We start from the raw sequence: 21,451 nt of genomic DNA on the forward strand, positions 1-21,451 counted from the left end.
TGTTTATTTCTAGGCCAATTAGTTCCTTAGATATTATATATATCATGCCATTGTCTGCTGAAACAATAGAAAAGAAATGGGCCACCAGAAATTTAATTTTAATGTGCGGGTAGATACTACAATGTGTGAGGAATGCAACGCTGGAAGCAGTTTTCAGTTTTTTGTCCGTGTGGACAAATGGGCTTAATAGTTAGTTTCATGTGTGTCATGTTTTCTGGCACTGTATGTCTGGTCAACTCACTTGAAAACTAACTATTAAGGGGGGACACTGGTCTTGAAAAGAAAATTTTATTAATTTAGTCATAGTTATGAAATTTTCAGGGCACATGTATTTTTGTGCACTGATTCTAGGTATGGTAGAGAGAGGGTGCGGTAGATGGTCCTTGGCGATCACAAAATGAACAAGGGAGGGGAAAACCTCAGGTTGCTAGAGCCAACGTTTCGACAAGGGGACTTGTCTTCGTCTGGGCAAAGCGTTCATCATCGGCAGGGATTAAATAGGGCCTTCGCTCCGAGGAGGAAGGCCCCGGGGGTGGGGAAGGAAAGTGGTGTGGGAGGGGATGCGTGTCAGGAAGGGGAGGGAGGTGAATCATGACTCGTTAGGCTGCAACAGTGGAACAACTTATATCCGGGGGGTGTGTAATGAACAACAGGCTTTGACGGGGCTGCGACGGGGGAAGGGGATGAGGCGCTGGGTGAACCTGCAAAACTCAGATAAAAGGATTAGTCAGCGTGGTACAGGGAAATGAGAACAAGGAAAAAAAAAAAAGGCTGGCACTGGAAGGAGAAAGGAAGGGGGGCATTTCCAAGGAAGGACAAGGCAGGGGGGGGGGGGGGGGGGGGGGAATGGCTCGTGTTCAGAGAAAGCCAAAAAGTGGGGGCGGAGGGGGTAACAGGAGTGTCATGGTTTCCGAGAACTGGTAGCAGGGGATAGGAGAAAAAAAAAAAAAAAAGGTGAACAAAGGGAGAGGGTGACAAGGCCGGAAATGGGGTGGAAGATATGACGTGGGAAGGGTGCAAGGAGCGACAGTATACTTATGTGAGATTCTAGGAAATAGTCTGACCACGTGCAAGACATTTGTTAATTTAAAATTATGCTGACCCTGGAATGTACCTGAGAGATTCCAGGTTTCCTCTGGACATGTTGATCCCTGTTGGTTGCAGTGTTTTAAATTTGTGGATTAGGAATGCTTCTCTGTATTTTCTGTCCCTAGTCGATTTGAAGCCTGACTGAAGAATGAACAATTTGAGTTCGTCGAATTTGTGATGGCGTTGATTAAAATGGGTCGACACTGCTTTCTGTTCATTCCGTGTTGTGTCAGCCCGGTGCCCGTTTAATCTGGCACTCATTGTTTGTCCGGTTTCTCCGATATATTGTTTCTGGCAGTAGGAGCACTGGAGCATGTAGATAATATTGGACGGTGTGCAGTCAAAACTGGTCTTTATATCGAAACTGAAATCGCTTGCCGTACTTTTAACCGTAGTGTCCCTTTGTAAATGTTTGCATGTCTTGCATCTGGGTCGAGAGCATGAAGTTACTGTCGGTGGTGGTGTCTTACCGAGCCTAGCATGCACCAGGATGTCCCTCAGGTTTGTGTTGCGTCTGTATGTTACCCTTGGTGCGTCTGGAAATATTTTCTTGAGACGGTCGTTACCAGTTAAAATGGGGTGGTATTTCCGCAGGATATTGTTTATGTTTGGAAGCGCGTTTGAGTATTTCGTTATAAGTGCAGGAGGTCGTTGACTGTTAGCTTTTGTTCGTTTTTTAAGAACTACATCTCGTTTCAAAGTGGTTGCTCGTTGGAACGCATTATTAAGGGTTGTCTGTGGATGGTTTCTGGTGATTAGTGTGTTTTTTAGCGAGTGGAGGTGTTTCAGGTAGTCATCGTCGTCGCTACATATTCTTCTTAGTCTCGTTGCCTGTCTTACGAATATACCTTGTTTGCAGTGTCTTGGATGATGGCTAGTGAAATCTAAGTATTGTTGTCGGTCAGTAGGCTTCCTGTAAAGTGTGGTTTTGAGCTTGCTATTTTCTAAATGGACAGTGGTGTCAAGGAAATTGACTTGCGTTTTCGAGGAGTTGAAGGTGAATTTAATGCTGGAGTGGAATGAATTGAAATGTGTGACGAATGCCTTCAGGGTCTCAGCCCCATGCTCCCATATCATGAAAATATCGTCTATGTACCGCAGGTATATGAGTGGTTTTTTTAGAAATGAATTTAGAAGTTTAGATTCTAGTAGCCCCATAAAAATGTTCACGTAGGTGGGTGCGAAGGGAGTGCCCATGCTTGTTCCAAATACTTGAAGGTAGTAAGAAGAATTGAATTCAAAGTAGTTGAGTGTTAGTACCAATTCAAGTAGCGTGAGGTACACTTCAGTTTCGTGCGGGTGAGGACTTTGAGTTAGAATTTTTAAGAGTGCGTCGATACCTTCATTAATGGGAATATTTGTGTACAAAGCGGTGACGTCAAGTGTGACAAGTATGCTATCTGCTGGGATAATGGAAGCGTCATTCAGAGACTCTATTATGTGGAGAAAGTGCGGTGTATCCTCGACAAAGGAAGGAAGGTGGGTGGGAATATCTGCAAGATAGTTGTTCAGGAAAATTGATAAGTTCTCTGTGGGCGTGTTATTGTTTGAAACGATAGGTCTGCCGGGGATATCTGCGGTAAACAAGTCTTCTGCGGAAACCTTATGGATTTTGGGAAGTAGGTAAAAGCGTCCTGCCTGTTTGTTTAGCGGATTTAAGAAGTGGTAATCGGACTGCGTGATTAGTTCTCTTGATAGTAAGTTTGCCAGTTTGTTCAGAATCAATTTGCAGAACTCTGAAGTGGGATCTGAATCTAATTTCTTATAATGACAAGGGTTGTTAAGTTGCCTAAAAGCTTCATTTTTGTATTTTTCGGCTGGCAGGATAACTATGCTACCTCCTTTGTCTGCAGGTTTAATGACTATATCGGTTCTAGAAGCTAAGTGGTTCAGAGTAGCCTGTTCCGTTGGGGTAACGTTTCTGCGTTTTCGAGCTTGCTTTGTTTGGTCTATAATTTCTTTCGAGACAGATTTAATGTACAAGTCTAATTCTGGACTCTGCTGCGCTTCCGGCGTCCACGTGCTTTCGGCTTTGAGAGGGATGGGATTAAGACTGGTTACTGCAGTAGGGTGAGCACGTGTTGACCACGTGTTACAGGAAAGAGCTAGGTTAGTAATTGGGGTGTTTGCTTTTTCGGCAAAGAATTCCTTAATTCGCAATCTTCGCGCAAATTCTGTGAGGTCTCTGTGAAGTTCATACTCGTTAAAATTATTGTTAGTTGGACAAAATGTAAGGCCATGCTTCAGAATCCGTTTGTCGCTATCACTTAGGGATTTGGAAATATCGACAATGTTGCTGTCAGTGTCCTGCGGCGGAAAATGCGTATCTTTTGTCTGTATCGAAATTGGAGGGCGGTTGTTAAACTGTCCAGATGTATTCGTATCTAGCGGAAATTTATCTCTAATTTGTTTATGCTGTTGTTTATCGTGCAGCTTGCGTTCCTTTCTGGCTACAAAATCTGCTAGTGCCTGGTTTTCGCCCGAATTTAGTTCTATCTTGCTAAGTTGATCATCTAGGGAATTTAACTGCTCTTGACAATGTTCTTTTAAAATAGCTATGAATGAAAGGGATGCGTCATTTGAAACCTTTTCCCATCGAGCGAGGAGTTCAGGCCTGAGCGCACTAACTCGAAGTCCTTTGGGTATTGTCCTGTGCTGCGAGTAGGATTTGTAAGTGTGTAGGTGGAATCGGTAGTTAGTTTGTTTAGTGGCTAGTTTTCTGGCGACCAGGAAAATTCGTCTTTTGGGTTCGGGGCGACTGGTGCTGCCAGATGTGAGTCATCTGCGCTTGTGCCGAGTGGACCTCTTGACGGGTGTTGTGTGTTTAGGGGACTTCTGTTTGGGGGTGGTATCGGTGTCGAGGTCCACGTCGGTGACAATCTGGGTGCTAGTGTGCGTCACTAATCGCTTAGGTGTCTGTGTGAAGTGGTCGCTTTGTTGTTTAGTGGCTACTTGCGGTGTGATTCCTACGTGCTGTTCCGCTGGTGTGGGATCCACGGTTACAGTCTGTGTGCCAGCGTCGCGAGTCTCTGGAGTGAACTGTGTGGAGGTGTCCTGGGTCCTAGCGGGGGCAGGCTGTGTTCGTTCAGGGGTGTTGTCGCTTTTGTGGGTGGGCTGTTGTTGAGTGTTGGCCAGAGTGGGAGAGGGAGCATGAGTGGGCTGTAGCGTCCGCCTAAATGTGTTTCTCAGCCGGTACTTTATGTTGTCTGCCATTACTTGGACGCCAAAAAAATTAGGGTGAAGTCCATCTCTGGCCAGGAGTGCCTCGGGGTCATGATGGATCTGAGCGTGGTGGATGATTTCAACGTCTTTTTGGTAATGTTCCATGTCCAGCAAAAAATTGTTGAGCTTAAACGAGTCCTGTGCGTGAGCTGCGAGTTGGCGGAATTGTGGCATGTGTCTGTGGTGCAAGTTGACTACCCTAGGAAGCACGGTTGTCAAGTGCAGTTTCGTGTTTGGTCTGTTGGCATGGACCTCGTGTACCAGTGTATTCATGGCCTCAATGGTCTGTTCCGCACTGCTGTGTTTCAGGTCATTAGTCCCGCAGTGAATGACGAAGTGCGTGATGTTCTGTGGTGCAGCGGCTATCAGTTTCCTTATTTCATGTAAAACAATTTCTTGAGCACTTATGCAGATTTTATGCAAGTATTTTGCGGAGAGTTTTGAAGAAAATTTGCTGCAGGAAACTCGCTGAAATGTGTGCCATTGGGTTCTCTTGACACCAAGGAATACAATAAGGGTAAAATTATCATCCTGGCTCTCATAGAACTCGACTAATAGGGTACTGAAGCTGCCACTTCAGGAACAGGAATACACACTTTCCTTCTCATTTCTGAAGCGACAACTTCAAAACTCTATAACATAAGTTCTATGATAGGCAGGAAGACAATTTCACCCTTATTGTATTCCTTGGTGTCAAGAGAACCCAGTGGCATACCTTTCAGCGAGTTTCCCGCAGCAAACTCTCCGCAAAATACTAGCATAAAAAGTGCATAAGTGCTCAAGGAATTGTGTTACATGAAATTAAATGACATATTTAGAATCAGCACACAAAAATACATATTCCCTGAAGATTTCGTAACTGTGACTTCATTAATAAAAATTTTTTCTTCAAGACCAGTGTCCCCCCTTAAGCCCATTTGTCCATACGGACAAAAAACTGAAAACTGCTTCCAGCGTTGCATTCCTCACACATTGTAGTATCTACTCACACATAAAAATTAAATTTCTGGTGGCCCATTTCTTTTCTATTGTTTCAGCAGACAACGGCATGATATATATTAATATCTCAGGAACTAATTGACCTAGAACTAAACAAATTGCATATTTGATATCAGCAGAAAAAACTGAATAAGTCTGTGCAGTTTCATTGCATTTGGTCTGTAAATAAAAAAAATGCTCTAAGACCCATGTCCCCCCTTAAAATCAAAATGTCGTACTACAGTTTCTCCAAACACCCAAAGCTAGAGCAAAAACATTTATAACGAATAAAAAACAAGGACATCCTGCGGCCTCTGCACATTTCTAAGGCTTGATGTGCAATTTATTTTAGCTGTATATGAAAAGCTCACTGACAAAGGAAGAAGTGAGAATGTGAGCTCACGGACTGCACGGCCGAAAGGTGCATGTCTCCGAGGTTCTTGAGGAAGTACTGTTGGGCCAGTGATGGCAGCAGGTCAGTGATGAGGTGGTGGTCAACCAAGTTTTGGGCATACAGCTCCAGTCGTTTGATGTCATAGACGGAAAACAGGCGCTCCACTTCCTCCAGGGTGAGCACTACAAGAGAAAGGTAAGACAGTGTTGGTCAAACAAACAAAAAAAAAACTTCAAAGACAGTCCATACCTCTCTCTTATGTCGCAAGAGGTACAGTAGAGCACTCTAATAACAAAAATGACTACCATGCTCTATTTGGTTGCTATATCCAGATGAGGCAGTAAGTGGACTGGTCATAATATACCGAATTTACTTACACAATGAACCCACTTTTTTATTTTTTTTTTTAAGAAAAGTTGACATCAATTTGAAGGGAGGCTTTATTACACGGGGGAAAAAGTTTTGATACATTTGTTCGTGAAAGTCAAATTTTCATAGCATACACCCACCTGCATTCGCCGTTCACAAAACCATACGGTCAGCCGCGTTCATGCTGCCGTTGTTTAGCATCATTAAGTTCTAAAAGCATTTGCTGTATCACGGCACGACCCGACGATTTTGTGACAGTCGGCAGCTCCGGCCAATTACAGGGAGATAAAGCAAACATGCTTAACACTGTCCCTGAAGGTCAGGTGCGTGTTTTTTTACACGAGGCTAAAAAAAGATGCCTACGAGTGTGAAATGCGAATGTTTCAGCATCAGCTGTGGTGTGAGAGGGGTTGGACATTTTCGCATTTATGTAGAACACGCCGTATTGCGTGGGGGTCTGAAGGTCCAGTTTCCTCCAAAGAATTTTAGTGCAGAGGATGTTTAATCCCGTTCTAGTCTAAACTGCTACACTCTTCTCCGATGCTTAAGCGCTCGTCGACTTTCTAAGCATACACTGGCTCAGAAAGGCGCGCAGCAGTGCACCAAGCAAGCCACTGCCACCGGCACTCCTGCCAAGGGCGCATAGCATCTTGGCACTCTGCGAAGTTCGCAGTGTATGCCACCCCTGCAGGAGCTCTCATCAAAAGCAAAACTTTTGCACTGTCTCAGCGGAATCCACAAGTCACCATTCCCCTAGCCAAGTTATGATGCCGGTTGGGATATTTTCGCAGCGCTGATCGTTTCTGCTTCGGTTAAGGAACAATGCAAGAAGGGGCAGTCGGTACCGTGCATTCAGGCCTAAAGTGTTATACGATGAAAGGCTGCTTTTATTTATGGGACAAGTATCAGCCAGATGTGAAATCTGTACCCATCAACATGGTTATTTTGGTGTCTACAGTTCTTAGGTTTTGTCAAGGTGCCATGTTTGCTAAGCGCTAACCAGTGACACATATCATGGAAGGTGACACCGACGCTGCACGCAGCTGCAGCAGCACGCCGGCACATGGTTTTCGACTCCAGAAAACGGTTCACCTTGTCCCAAGCTTTAGGATTAGCTAGAGTTAAATTTGGAGCCAAATAAAGCTTTGGGCACTTGGTGAAATTGGCACTGTCATACTGCAAGAGAAGGGACTTTTTGGGAAGCTCCTGTACAGCAGTGCAATTACCTATATATCTCCTCTTGGCCGGAAGCTATACAGGCACGCAGATTTGAAAAAGTAGGTGCAGGAGCTTTTCCAGCTTATGATGTTTAATCAGGCACCTGAGAAATCGGTGATCGGCGTGTGCTGCTCAGGCGATAACTGGCATGACTGATGAATGCGCTCCAGTGTAATATATATACATACATACATACATACATACATACATACATACATACATACATACATACATACATACATACATACATACATACATACATACATACATACATACATACATACATACATACATACATACATACATACATACATACATACATACATACATACATACATACATACATACATACATACATACATACATACATACATACATACATACATACATACATACATACATACATACATACATACATACATACATACATACATACATACATACATACATACATACATACATACATACATACATACATACATACATACATACATACATACATACATACATACATACATACATACATACATACATACATACATACATACATACATACATACATACATACATACATACATACATACATACATACATACATACATATACATAAAGAACACTACAGTACAATCTCAAGGGGTCACAAAATACTCGTGTCATCCGAAATTCGTACCATCCAAAATGAACAAAATTTGTCTGCAGAATTTATGCAGCTCTGTTTTCTCATGGAGTTTACCTTCGGCTGCGCACCTCTGCTGATTCACGTCAGCACTGTGCTGGTTGTACACTGCACGACTGGCAACTGATGTGACAGAGAGGTGACAGCACCTGTGCTGTTCACACACCTCTGAGCACCTCCCAAATGATAACAGCAGAGAAAGCATCAAAGTTCACACACTGGCACTGTCAAGGCAAGCATTGTCAGTGCATGCCGTACAGTTGAGTCTATTATGTAACATGGCTCAAAAAAGCCTCACCTTGGATAATCCTGGATAAAGGCAAAGGAAATTGTCAGGTTTTCCAGATGTACAGTCTATCATTTTAACTTGCAAGAGTAAGAGAACAGATAAAAGAAAAAAGTTGATAAAAATACAAGCCGCTGTGTAGCTGACCCCAAGACAGTCTGACAAGCGGGTCGTGTTTCACTATACATGTGAATATACGTATTTACTCGCATAATGATCGCACCCCCGAATTTTGTAGGCAAAATTCCGTCTCTTTTAGTCCCCGCGTAATGATCGCACCCCGAACTTGCCGCGGCAATTTGTCGACGATATCAAGTCTAGCCGACGATGATCATACTTGCTTATCTGTCTGACAGATGGCACGTGCAGATCACCATCTTGCTCTGTCAGCATTGCAGCGGCAGCCGCTTGTTGGTTGACCTGCGGTCCCACGGGCAGTCTAAATGCGGTTATGCTTAACCGCGGATACCAAACTTAACTGCGATTATCTCGAATCACGGTTCGCCGTTGTCGCAAGTCTTGCCACCGTTCTGGGTTGCGGTGCAACGAACGAAGTGAAGCGGTGATCCGGCTAAACTTTATTGTTCTCGTAAATAATAAGCCCTGGGATACGGGAACGTCAAAAATGAATCCTCTTTGAGGATCGCAGGCCTCTACCGAGTTGCTGGTAGGAGTAATAACTACGATACAGTCGACGACCGATTTTTCGGACCCTCAAGGGACCGCGAAAAAGTCCGAAAAATCAGGCAGTCCGAAAAAACAAATGTGCCCCAAAAAAACGAAAATTATTGGTTATTATAGAGTTAGAGGCCGGAAAAAGTCATTGATGGTCTTCTGAACCATGCTTCGCTTGCGTGCCAGCAGGTCCGCCTGAATTTCGGCGAGAGTCGTCGTGTCGCCGTAAGCCGACGAAAGAGTTGCGACCGCTTGCATCAATTCAACTTGCGTCGGCTGCGCGGCTGCAGGCGAGTCGTCATCGTCGTCGCTCTCGGACTCGGCAAGTACCTGGCGAATGATTTCTTCATCCGTTAGCCCGGCACACAGTTCCAACTCCCTGTCCACGTCTGTAAACTCCGAAAATGAGACGGCCGAGGGAATTTCGACGCCTGCAGTGCGAAGGTCGTCGATGAGGTACTCACTGCCAGACAGCTGCTCGACGACACTATCCTCGTCCAAGACGGCCGATTCGCCATTCAAGACAAATCCCGCGTGGCGGAAGCAGTTGCGCAGCGTTGTGGGTGCCACTGACTTCCACGCATTGGCGAGCATGCTAATTGCTCCAAGCAAATCGACACAGTACGCTTTTCCACTGTCGAGGCACAACACCACGCGCGAAAGCAAGCGTGACCGATAGTTCACTTTCAGGTTGCGTATCACGCCTTGGTCCATCGGCTGTAGGATGCTTGTCGTGTTCGGTGGCAAGAACTCGACTCGCACAGACTTCAGGTTGTTTATGTGCCCATGTGCAGCGCAGTTGTCGACGAACAACAAAACTTTGCGGCCTTCTAGATCAAATTTGCGATCTAGTTTCCTCACATAGCTTTCAAAAAACTGCTGTGTAATCCATGCCTTCTTGTTCGCCTCGTACAAGACAGGCAGGGACTTTACGCCTTTGAAGCATCTCGGAGATTTTGCCTTGCCGATGACGAGCATCGGCAGTTTTTCTGTCCCCGACATATTGCTGCCGACCAAAACAGTCACTCGCTCCTTACTGTGTTTCCCACCATGGCAAGGGTCACCAGCAAAGGCGAGAGTCTTCTCTGGCATAAGCTTAAAAAAAAGTCCGGTCTCGTCGCAATTGAAAACGTCGTCCGGCGAGTACTCCCGTAAGAGCGACTGCAGCTTTTCACAGCGGTAGTCCGCAACGACACTCAGGTCAACGGCTGCACTCTCGCCGCACAGTTTCTTAAAACTGAGATCAGCACGCTTTTTGAAATTCCTTAGCCAGCCATCGCTGACCTTAAACCCTTCAATGTTCATTTGAAGCGCCATCGTCTCGGCTTTCTGCTTGAGGAGGGGACCGGAGACGGGAACCTTGCTGGCCACTGTTGACTTCAGCCATACAAGAAGGGCCTCCTCGAGCTTTGGATAGGTTCCTTGGCTCACATTTTTCTGACGACAGCCAGTAGACTTTTCCGCCGCCTCCAAAATCTTCTGCTTGTTTTTCATGTAGTCCGAAAGAGTCTGTTTGGAAATTTTAAACTCTTTCGCGACGTCTGCCTGTGATCGGCCACCTTCGACGAGCTTGATGATTGCCGCTTTCTTCGCCATCGACATTGTGGCGTACTTGCCTCGCTTCATCGGAACTCTCGAGGCCGACGACATCGATTTGTTCTCCATTGCGAATCGGCACGCTTGGCTGAGCAGTCGTCGTCGGGAAGTTGTCACACCAACTTCGTTGAGTGCCTCCTCGCTGCCACGTTGCACGCAAAAAATAAAAGTTCCGGAAACAGCGTCTTGAAGAACCGAAGCCGACTTAATCAAATGCGAGCCACAGTAGCGATAGAACGTGGTTTTCGCGTCTCCGCAGCACGACCACGGCTAGGCCTACTCGCGGAGCTCGTCAACGCACGTCTAACACAAACAGGCAGTCGAAGGAAGAAGAAAAAAAAAAATAGCACGGCGTTACGGCAGTGACGTTGGGGAAGCGGAAGTTGCGAGCATATTATAGCCTCAATCCAGCATCCGGTTAGCTGAGGAACAGCCATGCAAGACCGCCACCGGTTTCGAGGCTACAGGAGGAAAATGTAAACAAACAAGATGGCGGCGATACAGCTCGAATTGCGCGGCAGTTGGCCGGGCTGACGCTCGGAAAGTCCGAAAAATCGAACAGCCCTCCCTAGAGTGTCCGAAATTTTGAGCCCCGTAATACATTGACTTTATGAAGTATGTCCAGGTGCCGGGAAAAAGTCCGAAAAATCAAGCATGTCCGAAAAATTAGGCGTCCGAAAAATCAGTCGTCGACTGTATAAGCTAGTTTTACGTTCGCAGCCGCATAGCAGCTGCCGCCATTGCCGCGCGAGTGACCCGATCTACTTGACCAGCTCCGCTGCGAAGGCGTCGCTGAAATCGATCGTATATATTTCTTTTAATATGAAACAATGAGGTTATGAGTAAGGCAGCGCCATAAGTAGAACATTCATTATAGCGTTGGTCAATTCAAAAGCGCCGTCCACTGTGGCTTCGATACGAAACAAGTTAGGCCTAGCACGACTAGGGAGTACAGAGCGCCGTCGTCCGCCGCGCTCGCGGGCGGCACCATTGCGGTAAGCGCGCGGAATCCAGTGCTCCGAGCGTTGCGAACGTGTCACCTAAGTATACATCAACGATGCGGCAAGGAACGCACGTTTTTTGGCGTATCGGCGGTAAAATGCGTAGCTTGAACGCCGTGGGACGTTGCTGTTGTGCGCTGTTGCCGCGCTATCGGACGAGATTGAAGGCCGCATAAAAGCGTCGTCGCGCAGCACTACACACACTGCCTATTTTGATGTGTTGCTCTTGGAACGTGATTTAGTGCGAAGAAAGTACGTTCCTGAAGTGGGCCAGCTCTTGCGCTTTTCGCACTCTACCTTCTCGGTTAACGACATAAGCCGAGATCGGTTCGCGATAACGCCGCGATCGGTTTGCGATAACCGCGTTTAGCGGCGTAATCGCGGGTAGCGTGCCCGTTTGATAAGGGTTGTCTGCCTGCGACTTGTTTGCGTTTTCGGAGCTAAAAAATTTTTGTCAAAATTTACCCCGTGTAATGATCGCACCCCTAAATTTGCGTCAATTTTTTTTTTTAAAGTGCGATCATTATGCGAGTAAATACGGTAAATGCAATGAGTAAAGTTTTGCACTTCCGATGCCTACTTAAATAGTCTCAGGAAAACGACAGAACATGGTGTAAATAAGAAGGCCTACCATTGGGCTGAATGCTGTCATCTATAGGATTCCGCAGTACACTCAGAGCAGTGGCTGGGGCCAGTTCCCGGAACTGGTAGCCAAGCAGGAACAGGAAGCGGCGCTTGAAGTCCTTCCAAAGTTCAGGCAGCCACTGAGCACCTTCCTGGAGACACCTGAGCATGATGCACGAGTGCTCCCCTGTCAGGTCATTCTGGCCACCAAAGAGGGTTGACGGGAGGAAGGAAAAGGAACAGCTGGTAAGGGCAACGTCACGCTCTGAAACTCACGATAACGGCGACATCCAGAAACTAGATTCAACAAGCTCACAAAGGGCCTACAGCAAACAGAAGAAACCTGCAGCCAAATGACTGGTCAAAAGAATGAAAAGCCTAAAGTTAATGCACATGTTCTGTAAATGAGTGGTACACCTTATGTAAATAATAACAGTGCAGGTAGGCTTGCACAGTGCTCGACATTGTTCAGTGCATTGCACTTATGGACACTAAAGGAAACATAATATCATTGCACATAAGGAAACTGCAAGAGCTGATTGTTGTTTAATTCTTAGTGCCGCTTTCTAAGCGCATAATAAGAATTTCAAGTACATGCGATAAGAGCACCCTTAAACAAGGAAATCCACCAATTGCTGGTGGTTCTGTCTGATATTTGGTTCAAGCAAAGTCAACAGACAAAGTATTTGGATAACTGCGACGTACTTCCGATAATTCAAACAATAATCTCTGGTCCCTTGAAGTTTGAATTAATGAGTGTCTACAGCAATAAAAAGCACGATTAAATCACACAAAACAAGCAATCCCAAAATAATCAGAGTGCCTTTATGATACTTACAGGGGTCTGCCTAAGATATACTGGAATGTATCCTGCTTTTTTCCAAAACCTGGAAAACAGACGTCAGACCAGCATTCAATGCTCCGTTACCATCACATTGGTATGCAATGTGTGACATCACTGTACTATGAAGGGCTGAAGCAACAACTCAACAAGCATTCAGCGAACATAAAAAAACCACTGAAAGAGATAAAAAATATGTTGGCCTCTCATAATGAAAAGAAAAGAAACATAAATGCTGAAATTCCTACCTAAATTTGTTTGAAATGCTAATCTTGTCATGAAGTGCATGTCTAAGTTCACCAACATAGCCATTCTTGATTGTGAGCTTTACAGCGGAAGACAGTGAGAAAAGAATTGAAGTCGATGGGACACAGCACTTTATTTCTTTTGTCTGTCTTCTTGCATTGCAACCTTCACAAGTGAGCATACACCTGCTCACTTATGCATACATATGAGCATACATATGTATGAGCAGATTCCGAATATAAGTCAATCCCTCAACTCGCAGCCTTAGCTGACAAAAAAAAAATAAAAGGTTGGCTCCAAATACAAGTCGACTTATGCTCCCTTGCCCCACCGGACTCTTTGTTATATAGTTTCGCACAAGATGGAATCTTGGCACGTGTGCAATTAAAAGCAGTAAATGAGAAACGATGCAATCACAAGGCCGGTAGTCAGAAGCGCATGGAGAACGAATGCGAGAAAACAGCACTCAATCCTTCCATCTGCATTCATATGCAACCCAACTAACTACAGTAAAACCTCATTAATACGTACCGCTTACCAAGTAATTGCGGTTAAAATGTAGTTGTGTGAATTCCCCGGCGTAGCCACCATTGAAACCAATGTATTGGCTGACCGCTTAAAACATAGTAGCCCATGAACTGCCTACCGCTTAATGCGTACTTGCCGTCGCGGTTTGGCTGGCGCCATGCTATTACGCAAAACGTTTTCCGCCTTTCCAAAGAGCATTGTCAACGTGCAAACCGCTGGCGATTCAACACTGCAGCCATTTCGGCCATGTCCCGACGAGCGCGGCGATGTCCATGTCAATGGGGAGCCCGAGAAGCGTCGGCCGCTTCTGCGTTCTTGCGCGCGAATGCATCGTCGCCAGCCCTATCGCAGTAACCATCACCGTCACCCCCCCACTCTACCCATGTCATGTGATCTCGCTACACCTCGAGGAAACCTCGCTGCGCGCGTGACGTGTTGTGGATGTGTTGCAGTTAGGCGAAGCGCGTCTTTGTTCCGTGTGCACGCGAACGGTGGGCACCATGCCGAAGCCTACGCGACCGAAGTATCGCGTGCTAACAGTTAAGGAGAAGTTGGACATTATTCGTTCAATTGAAAATGGAACTACGAAAAGTGCACAAGCGCGTGCGTGGGACTTGCCGTTAACAACGGTCTGCGGCATTTGGAATGCTCGGGAGAAGTTGAAAAGCGGGGCCCTATCGAATATGAAGAGGTGCCGCTTGAGGGGATCAGCTTTTCCGGAAGTGGAAGAAGCTTTAGTGCTGTGGTTGAAAAAAGCAAGGTCAGAAAACCTGCCTGTCACCGGACCTCTCCTCGCCGAAAAAGCGGAAGTGTTTGCGGCCCAGCTCAACTGCAAAGACTTTTCGTGCAGTAACGGTTGGTTGGCCCGTTTTAAAGCACGCTACAGCATAAGTTCGAGGGTGGTGTGCGGGAGGGTGGTGTTCGAGGGTGGTGTGCGGGAGGGTGGTGTGTGAGAATGAGGACAGCGGCGACGAATTGCCAACCGAAGATTTTAGCCCCACTGTAGCGGAAGCTTCGCAAGCACTGGCGGTAATGAGGGCGTTCGCCGAGAAGAGGGGCCTCATGGAAAAGCTTGCCCCCAGTCTCTCCAATTTTGAGACTGCTGTTGTCGCCGCACGGCCGCCACGGCGGCAACTGAAGATGACCGATTTCTGGTCGGCGGCACAAGAATAAAGTGCACGTACGTACGTGTATTTTTGGATATTTACTGTGCCTGAATTTTTTCTCTTTTGGGGCGTGAATAATGGCAAATTTTTATTAGTTGGTTAAGGTGTACTACCGGATAGTGCGTACTATTCCCGCGTTCCCGCCAACTACGTATTACGGGGTTTTACTGTATAGTCAAACCGAAAAACCAACAGTCCTGTAGTTTCGGATTCTGGTGAGACGAATTTACGCTCCGGAGGTTACTGGATGTTTGCTCTCATGCAGTCTACTGTTGGTCTGGGAAAGCAACCACCAGCGCAAGCCATCCGAGTGAATGGTCGCAACTCGAATTTTTGTTAGCAGAGCTAATTTACAAGCGATTTTACTAATTTTTTTTTCTTCAACATGCAGCTACATGCATCCTGCTGGCAGTGAGCACGGGTGGGTACTACTCCTAGGCTCGGGCGAAATTATCTTAGACCCTATATATAGGTCGGCTTCACGTATAGGTCGACCCTCCAATTTCAGATGGCCTTTCTTGTGAAAGAAAAAAAAAAAAGAAAGTCAACTTATATGCAGCAACATATGGGTATGTTCTAGCATCCTTGATTGTTCATAAAATAGTGTGCACAGTACTTATTTGCAAAGTTATTGCATACATAACAGAAAAGACAAGTGCAAGAACAGAAGGACAGTGAAGAATGGATGACACGGTGTCTTCAGTTGGTGCACTCACTTCAGCAGGTCGGCCGTCAGGCCATAGGACACGCCAAGGTAGTCAAGCTGCTCAGGGCGCTTCTCGCTCAGCTTGAGCAGAAGTGGAGGCAGGGCCTTGCGGGGCTCCAGGCGCTCAGTGTTTGCTCCCTCTCCCTCCCCGTTCTTCTCGCTGGCCAACGGAACACTGTCCAACTCCGCCTCTGGCTTCTCCTCCAGGCTCGGGATGTGGCCCAGGTAGTACTCTGTCAGCAGCTCCAGGGCACGCAGGCCATAGCCCATCTGCACGTGTTCTGCCTGTCACTCACTCACTCACATTACAGCACAGAGCACGGCAGCAGACACACAACTCATCGGCGCTCACCATGCAGCAAAATATAGATTTTGAACTTGAACTTCATTCCTGCAAGGCAAAGATAAAGCCAAGCTAGTACTGAACATAGCCCATGAGTCAGAGCACTATCAGTAGCTGCTGTGTCAAGTGAGACATGTTGATTAATTCCGATATATAGTATATGATCTTATTTGGACGACTGTACCAAATGAGAAGTTACTCTCAGATTTCACCTATACAGTCAGTAACAATATAATAAAGCATTCAATGTAAGTGTACTCAGAGATGATCTCAAAAGAAAGGAGTCAAATGACCACATTCGTAACATTTGCAGATCACTGAAGCAGCAACCACACTTGTTAATTAAACGGAAAACTAACACATGCTATTGTAAAACTAAAGGCATACACTACTGTGATTTCGTGACCTGCATTAAAATATACAGACATAATTTGCTACCCCTACCAGCAGTATCTCATCAAAGTGATGGATTTTTAAAATACAAACTCTTGCTACCAGATTCATTTTCTCAAGATACAAGAGAAGGAAGTCCATTACACAGTTCCATGCCAATGCCCATCCCTCAGAGCTTGTCACACAAAGATAAAGGTGGATCAATGTTTCTGTACTAGCTACATACAAGTAAATTAAATATGGGTGCCACCCTGTCACTCCCACATTTTTATGCACCTTTGTTGGATGTGTTCATATATGCCTTCCTCATGACAACTGCAGACTGGAACGAGCTCAACACAGACACACTTCCCAAAGTAAATTTGCTACATCCTTTGAAAGAAATCTGGTATCACTGCTTGAGTGATCAATGTTCGTGAAATAGGTAAGGTCTTTTTTTTTTCCTGCCTATTGTTCGTTTCTTCTGTTTGCAATTCCCAATTCTGCAAGTCTGAAAATGCCTACTAAGTACCAAGATAAGAAATAAATTAAATGAATCTGACACATGCATGTTGCAATGCGTAAGCATAAACAACAAACAGTAGGAACTCACCCTTTGGTACTCAGGATGAGTGGCAATCCTTACAACGCGAGCACCAGCTAGGCCAGCAAATTCTTCATCTTGAAACTGCACAATGAAAAGAAACAGTAATGGTACCTGAACATGTTTCACAAATTAGCAAGAAAAGCTTTTTGACTAAAACCACCGACGAAGAGAAGGCTGTAGGCATTTATAGATACGTATGTATGCAAAACTCTCTCTCTGCTCTTCAATGATCACCTTTCTCTCTGCGATGGATCAAAGTACTACGTGCAATTTAGAAAGTGTGAACGCTCTTGCTGCAGGGTCCCCTTCTTCTGGGCGCTCTACACACTAGTATGTTATGCAAATCACCTGCACTGCCAAGCAACCACTAATCAGCAGTTATTACTGAGCACCATTTCCAGGGAAGAACCTCATTTCACTCTGTGCTGCAAAGCTTGATTGGTACCAGATCGGAAGTCGTAGCTTTGCCATTCATTCCTTATTCCTTCTTCCTGTTCTTCCAAAGGACACAAGTGCTTGTTCGTTATTGAGTGAATAACAGCTAGTAACAGTTTTGAACTAACAGTATCATGCACTATACGTATATAACACAACAGTGAAAAAGTGAGAGGAATGAACACACAGTAGAGAAGAAATCAACTGCATTATGTTCACGCACAAAAAAAAAAACCTGACATACCTGCTGCGACACAGTCCAAGGAATAAGATCACCGTGGGCTCTCCTTCCACGAGAAAAGCTGTCGGAGACACTGGACTTAGATATGCCACCTTCAAAGCAAACCTAGCATGAAAAAAATATATATAAATAAAAGAGAAAGCAATACATAATAAGGGAGTAATTACTCATTGGCATCCACCCAAGCGCAGCCATACGGCTACAAAGGAAAGCTATACAGCTTTCTCAGAAACTTCGTAGTTAAAGAAAAATTCGTCCTGGTCCGGACGGAAAAGGTTAACAGTTCCCTTGAGGTCTGATTAGGGTTAAGTGGGCGCTTGGGCAGAGCACGTAATGCGAAGGCAAGATAACCGCTGGTCGTTAAGGGTAACGGAGTGGATTCCAAGAGAAGGCAAGCGTAGCAGCAGGTGGCAGAAAGTTAGGTGGGTGGATGAGATTAAGAAATTTGGGGGGAATACGGTGGCCGCAACTGGCGAAGGGCAGGGTTAATTGGAGAGACATGGGAGACGCCTTTGCCCTGCAGTGGGCGCAGTCAGGCTGATGATGATGATATCGCATGTAACGACCACAACCATGCAACCGGCACACTGCCAATGCTGCGCTGCATGCTTCTTTTGCAAGTCATTCACTGCTCTACACAGCAGTGAAAAGCTATGACATCATCTAAAGGTTTCCTTTTTGCAGGCTGCTTACACATATATAGAGTCAGTTGAACCACCTTTCTGAGTATCCTGTAGTGGAAGTTGTCATGGCTTTGCTTCTGTCCCAGGTGTGAGTGCTAAAACATATTTTCGCAGCTTTGAGCTCTTTGTGTTAACTGGACAACCTCATTCTTTTTTTTTTTTCATTCCATCAGCACATGTTAAATACTGTTTCATTTAATTGCAGAGACGTTCTAGCTACTTTTCACATCCTGCAGGCATAGTTGGCAATCTCAAGGTCTGAACTACATCAAGAGACTAGTGAAGTTGGCCCATAGCTCACGTTACCTGTGAAATCCAGAGTAACACTTTATGCCTAGGGTTCTACATATGTGAGGCGCGAACAGTAGAGTCAGTAATCACCACTCAGAAAAGACATCTCTACAGACAAACTATCCATCTTCCTTTCCTTCCATTTTCCGTAGACACACCGTTCAGAGCATGCCACACTACTGCCACCAAAATCCCAAATCTGCAGTAGCCTTCTGGCAACATTATTGCCAGTAATTGCAGCTCCCATGTTCATATTGTCACGACCAGAGGAGCCGTGAAGGTAGACGTCGGGAAGAACCCAAGACCGGGAGCCTTCTTTTAATTATGGAGCCAGCTTCCACGACACAGAACAGAACAGCGCGCCACGAGAGCCCACCGCCGCTTCGTCGTCGTCTTCGACTCAGCGCGGAGGCCGCGCGGCGCGTTGGGCGCGTGGCATTATTCCCCCCCGCGAAAGCAAACATCGTCTCGATGTGGAATGGGGTATGTACAGTGAGGGGAGGAGGAACAAAAAAAAAAAAAAAGGACTGGGGGTGAGGTGAACTATACAGCGCACGCTAGATGAACATGCAGGGAGAGTCAAGTTCACACGTGGGGTAAGGGGAAAAGGTACGAAACAGCGTGAACACAGCGCTCAGTCACGCGAAAAGTACGGCTTTAAGCGCACTACATGCACGATTTCAGGCCGTTGACGCTGAGGGCCGGCGACCACAGTTCCATGGGGGACAACTTCGTAGTTGACGCTGTTCAGGCGGCGCAGGACTCTGTACGGGCCAAAATATCTATTTAAAAGCTTTTCGCACAATCCCTTGCGGCGCACTGGTGTCCACACCCACACGTGGTCGCCCGGCTCGTAGTGCACGTCCCTGTGCCGAAGGTTATAGTGTCGGGCATCGGCGGATTGCTGGACCTTGATGTGCAAGCGGGCCAGCTGACGGGCCTGCTCTGCTTGCTCCACGAAGTGGCCAGCTTCAGGGGGAAGCTCTGCGTCGCCGTACGGCAGCATGGCGTCTAGCATCATTCGGACCTCTCTGCCATACACGAGACGGAACGGGGTGAACTGGGTGGTTTCCTGCGTCGCGGTATTATATGCGAAGGTGACGTACGGCAAGACCTCATCCCAGGTTTTGTGTTCAACGTCGACGTACATCGAGATCATGTCCGCCAATGTTTTGTTGAGCCGTTCCGTTAGACCATTGGTTTGGGGATGATACGCTGTTGTTGGTCGATGAGCAGTATGGCTAAGCTCTAAGATGTCACGTAGGAGTTGGGCTGTAAACGCCTTGCCTCGGTCAGTAATGATGGCCGATGGGGCGCCGTGTCTAAGCACGATGTCGTGCATAAAGAAGTGGGCAACTTCGGCGGCAGTACCTCGCGCAAGGGCCTTCGTTTCAGCGTAGCGGGTCAAGTAGTCTGTGGCGACTACGATCCACTTGTGGCCGGACGACGAGAGAGGAAATGGCCCCAGAAGGTCCATGCCGACTTTGTCGAATGGTATTTGTGGCGGCTCGATGCACTGAAGCAGTCCAGGAGGCTTGAGCGCGGGTTTTTTCCGCCGCTGGCATTGCCGGCATGTCCGGACATAATGCCTGACACTTGAAGTTAGGTTGGGCCAGTAATAGTTCTGCCGGATTCGGGATAAGGTGCGGGTAACTCCAAGGTGGCCGGAAGTCGGTTCATCATGGCAGGCAAGGAGGACTTCATCCCGCAGATCAGACGGTATGACGAGCAGGTAAGTTGTCGGACTTGAAGTAGAGTTCTTTTTATAAAGCACCCCTCTCCGCAGGCAGAACGACGATAGTCCACGAGCTAGGTTTCGTGGTATTTCAGGGCACCCACCTTCGAGATGTTCGATGAGCAGACGGAGCTCGGCGTCGGCACGCTGTCTGGAAACGAGCTCAGATGTGCTGACCGCTCCAAGGAAGCTATCATCGTCGGTGGTGTCTTGCGGAGGAGGTTCGACGGGAGCGCGTGACAAGGTATCAGCGTCGGTGTGTTTCCGGCCTGACTTGTAGGTGACGGTGAAATCGAATTCCTGCAGGCGTAATGCCCAACGTGCTAGGCGGCCGCAAGGGTCCTTTAAATTTTTCAGCCAGCACAGCGAGTGGTGGTCGGTGACGATACGAAACGGTCTGCCATAGAGGTATGGGCGGAACTTGGCGGCGGCCCAGACTACCGCTAAACATTCTTTTTCCGTGGTAGAGTAGTTCAACTCAGCACGCGACAGTGCACAGCTGGCGTAGGCAATTACTTTGTCGACACCGTTTTGCCGCTGAACTAGAACGGCGCCAAGACCGACGTTGCTCGCATCCGTGTGCACCTCCGTATCGGCATCTTCGTCGAAATGTGCCAGGATGGGCGGTGATTGGAGTAGGCGTCGTAACTCGTCGAAGGCACTCTGTTGTTCGTTGCCCCAGGAAAATGACGTGTCATCATGGGTTAGGAGCGTCAGAGGGCTGGCGAGCTGGGCGAAGTTTCTAATAAAGCGGCGATAATAGGAGCACAGGCCCAGAAAACGTCGGACTGCTTTTTTGTGGGAGGGGACCGGAAAGGCAGCAACGGCAGCAAGCTTCTCTGGGTCAGCGCGGATTCCGTCAGCACTAATGACGTGCCCGAGGAACTTCAATTCGGTGAACCCAAAGTGGCATTTTTCTGGTTTGAGGGAGAGGTTGGCGGATCGAACGGCTTTGAGGACAGTCCTGAGGCGGTGCAGATGTTCCGTGAACGTTGCGGAAAAAATGATGACATCGTCAAGATAAACAAGACAGGTCTGCCACTTCAAACCGGTGAGAACGGTGTCCATCATTCTTTGGAACGTGGCAGGAGCACAGCAGAGCCCGAATGGGAGGACGCGAAATTCATAC

General features: G+C 46.8%; 1 protein-coding gene across 1 annotated transcript in view; it reads right to left on the bottom strand.

The window, feature by feature from the left end:
* The window catches only part of l(1)G0020 (RNA cytidine acetyltransferase l(1)G0020), a 37,365-nt gene that overhangs the window by 1,847 nt on the left and 14,067 nt on the right, over nucleotides 1-21,451 (bottom strand). The window contains exons 11-16 of the mRNA XM_089566404.1: nucleotides 17,617-17,718; nucleotides 16,944-17,018; nucleotides 15,626-15,885; nucleotides 12,967-13,015; nucleotides 12,136-12,328; nucleotides 5,693-5,865 (exon numbers count right to left, since the gene is read on the bottom strand). Coding sequence (XP_089422530.1) covers nucleotides 5,693-5,865; nucleotides 12,136-12,328; nucleotides 12,967-13,015; nucleotides 15,626-15,885; nucleotides 16,944-17,018; nucleotides 17,617-17,718 — 852 coding nt within the window. The remainder of the gene's footprint in view (nucleotides 1-5,692; nucleotides 5,866-12,135; nucleotides 12,329-12,966; nucleotides 13,016-15,625; nucleotides 15,886-16,943; nucleotides 17,019-17,616; nucleotides 17,719-21,451) is intronic.

Source organism: Amblyomma mixtum, chromosome 1 (assembly GCF_055824585.1).
Source record: "Amblyomma mixtum isolate Tamu chromosome 1, ASM5582458v1, whole genome shotgun sequence".
Taxonomy (NCBI): domain Eukaryota; kingdom Metazoa; phylum Arthropoda; class Arachnida; order Ixodida; family Ixodidae; genus Amblyomma; species Amblyomma mixtum.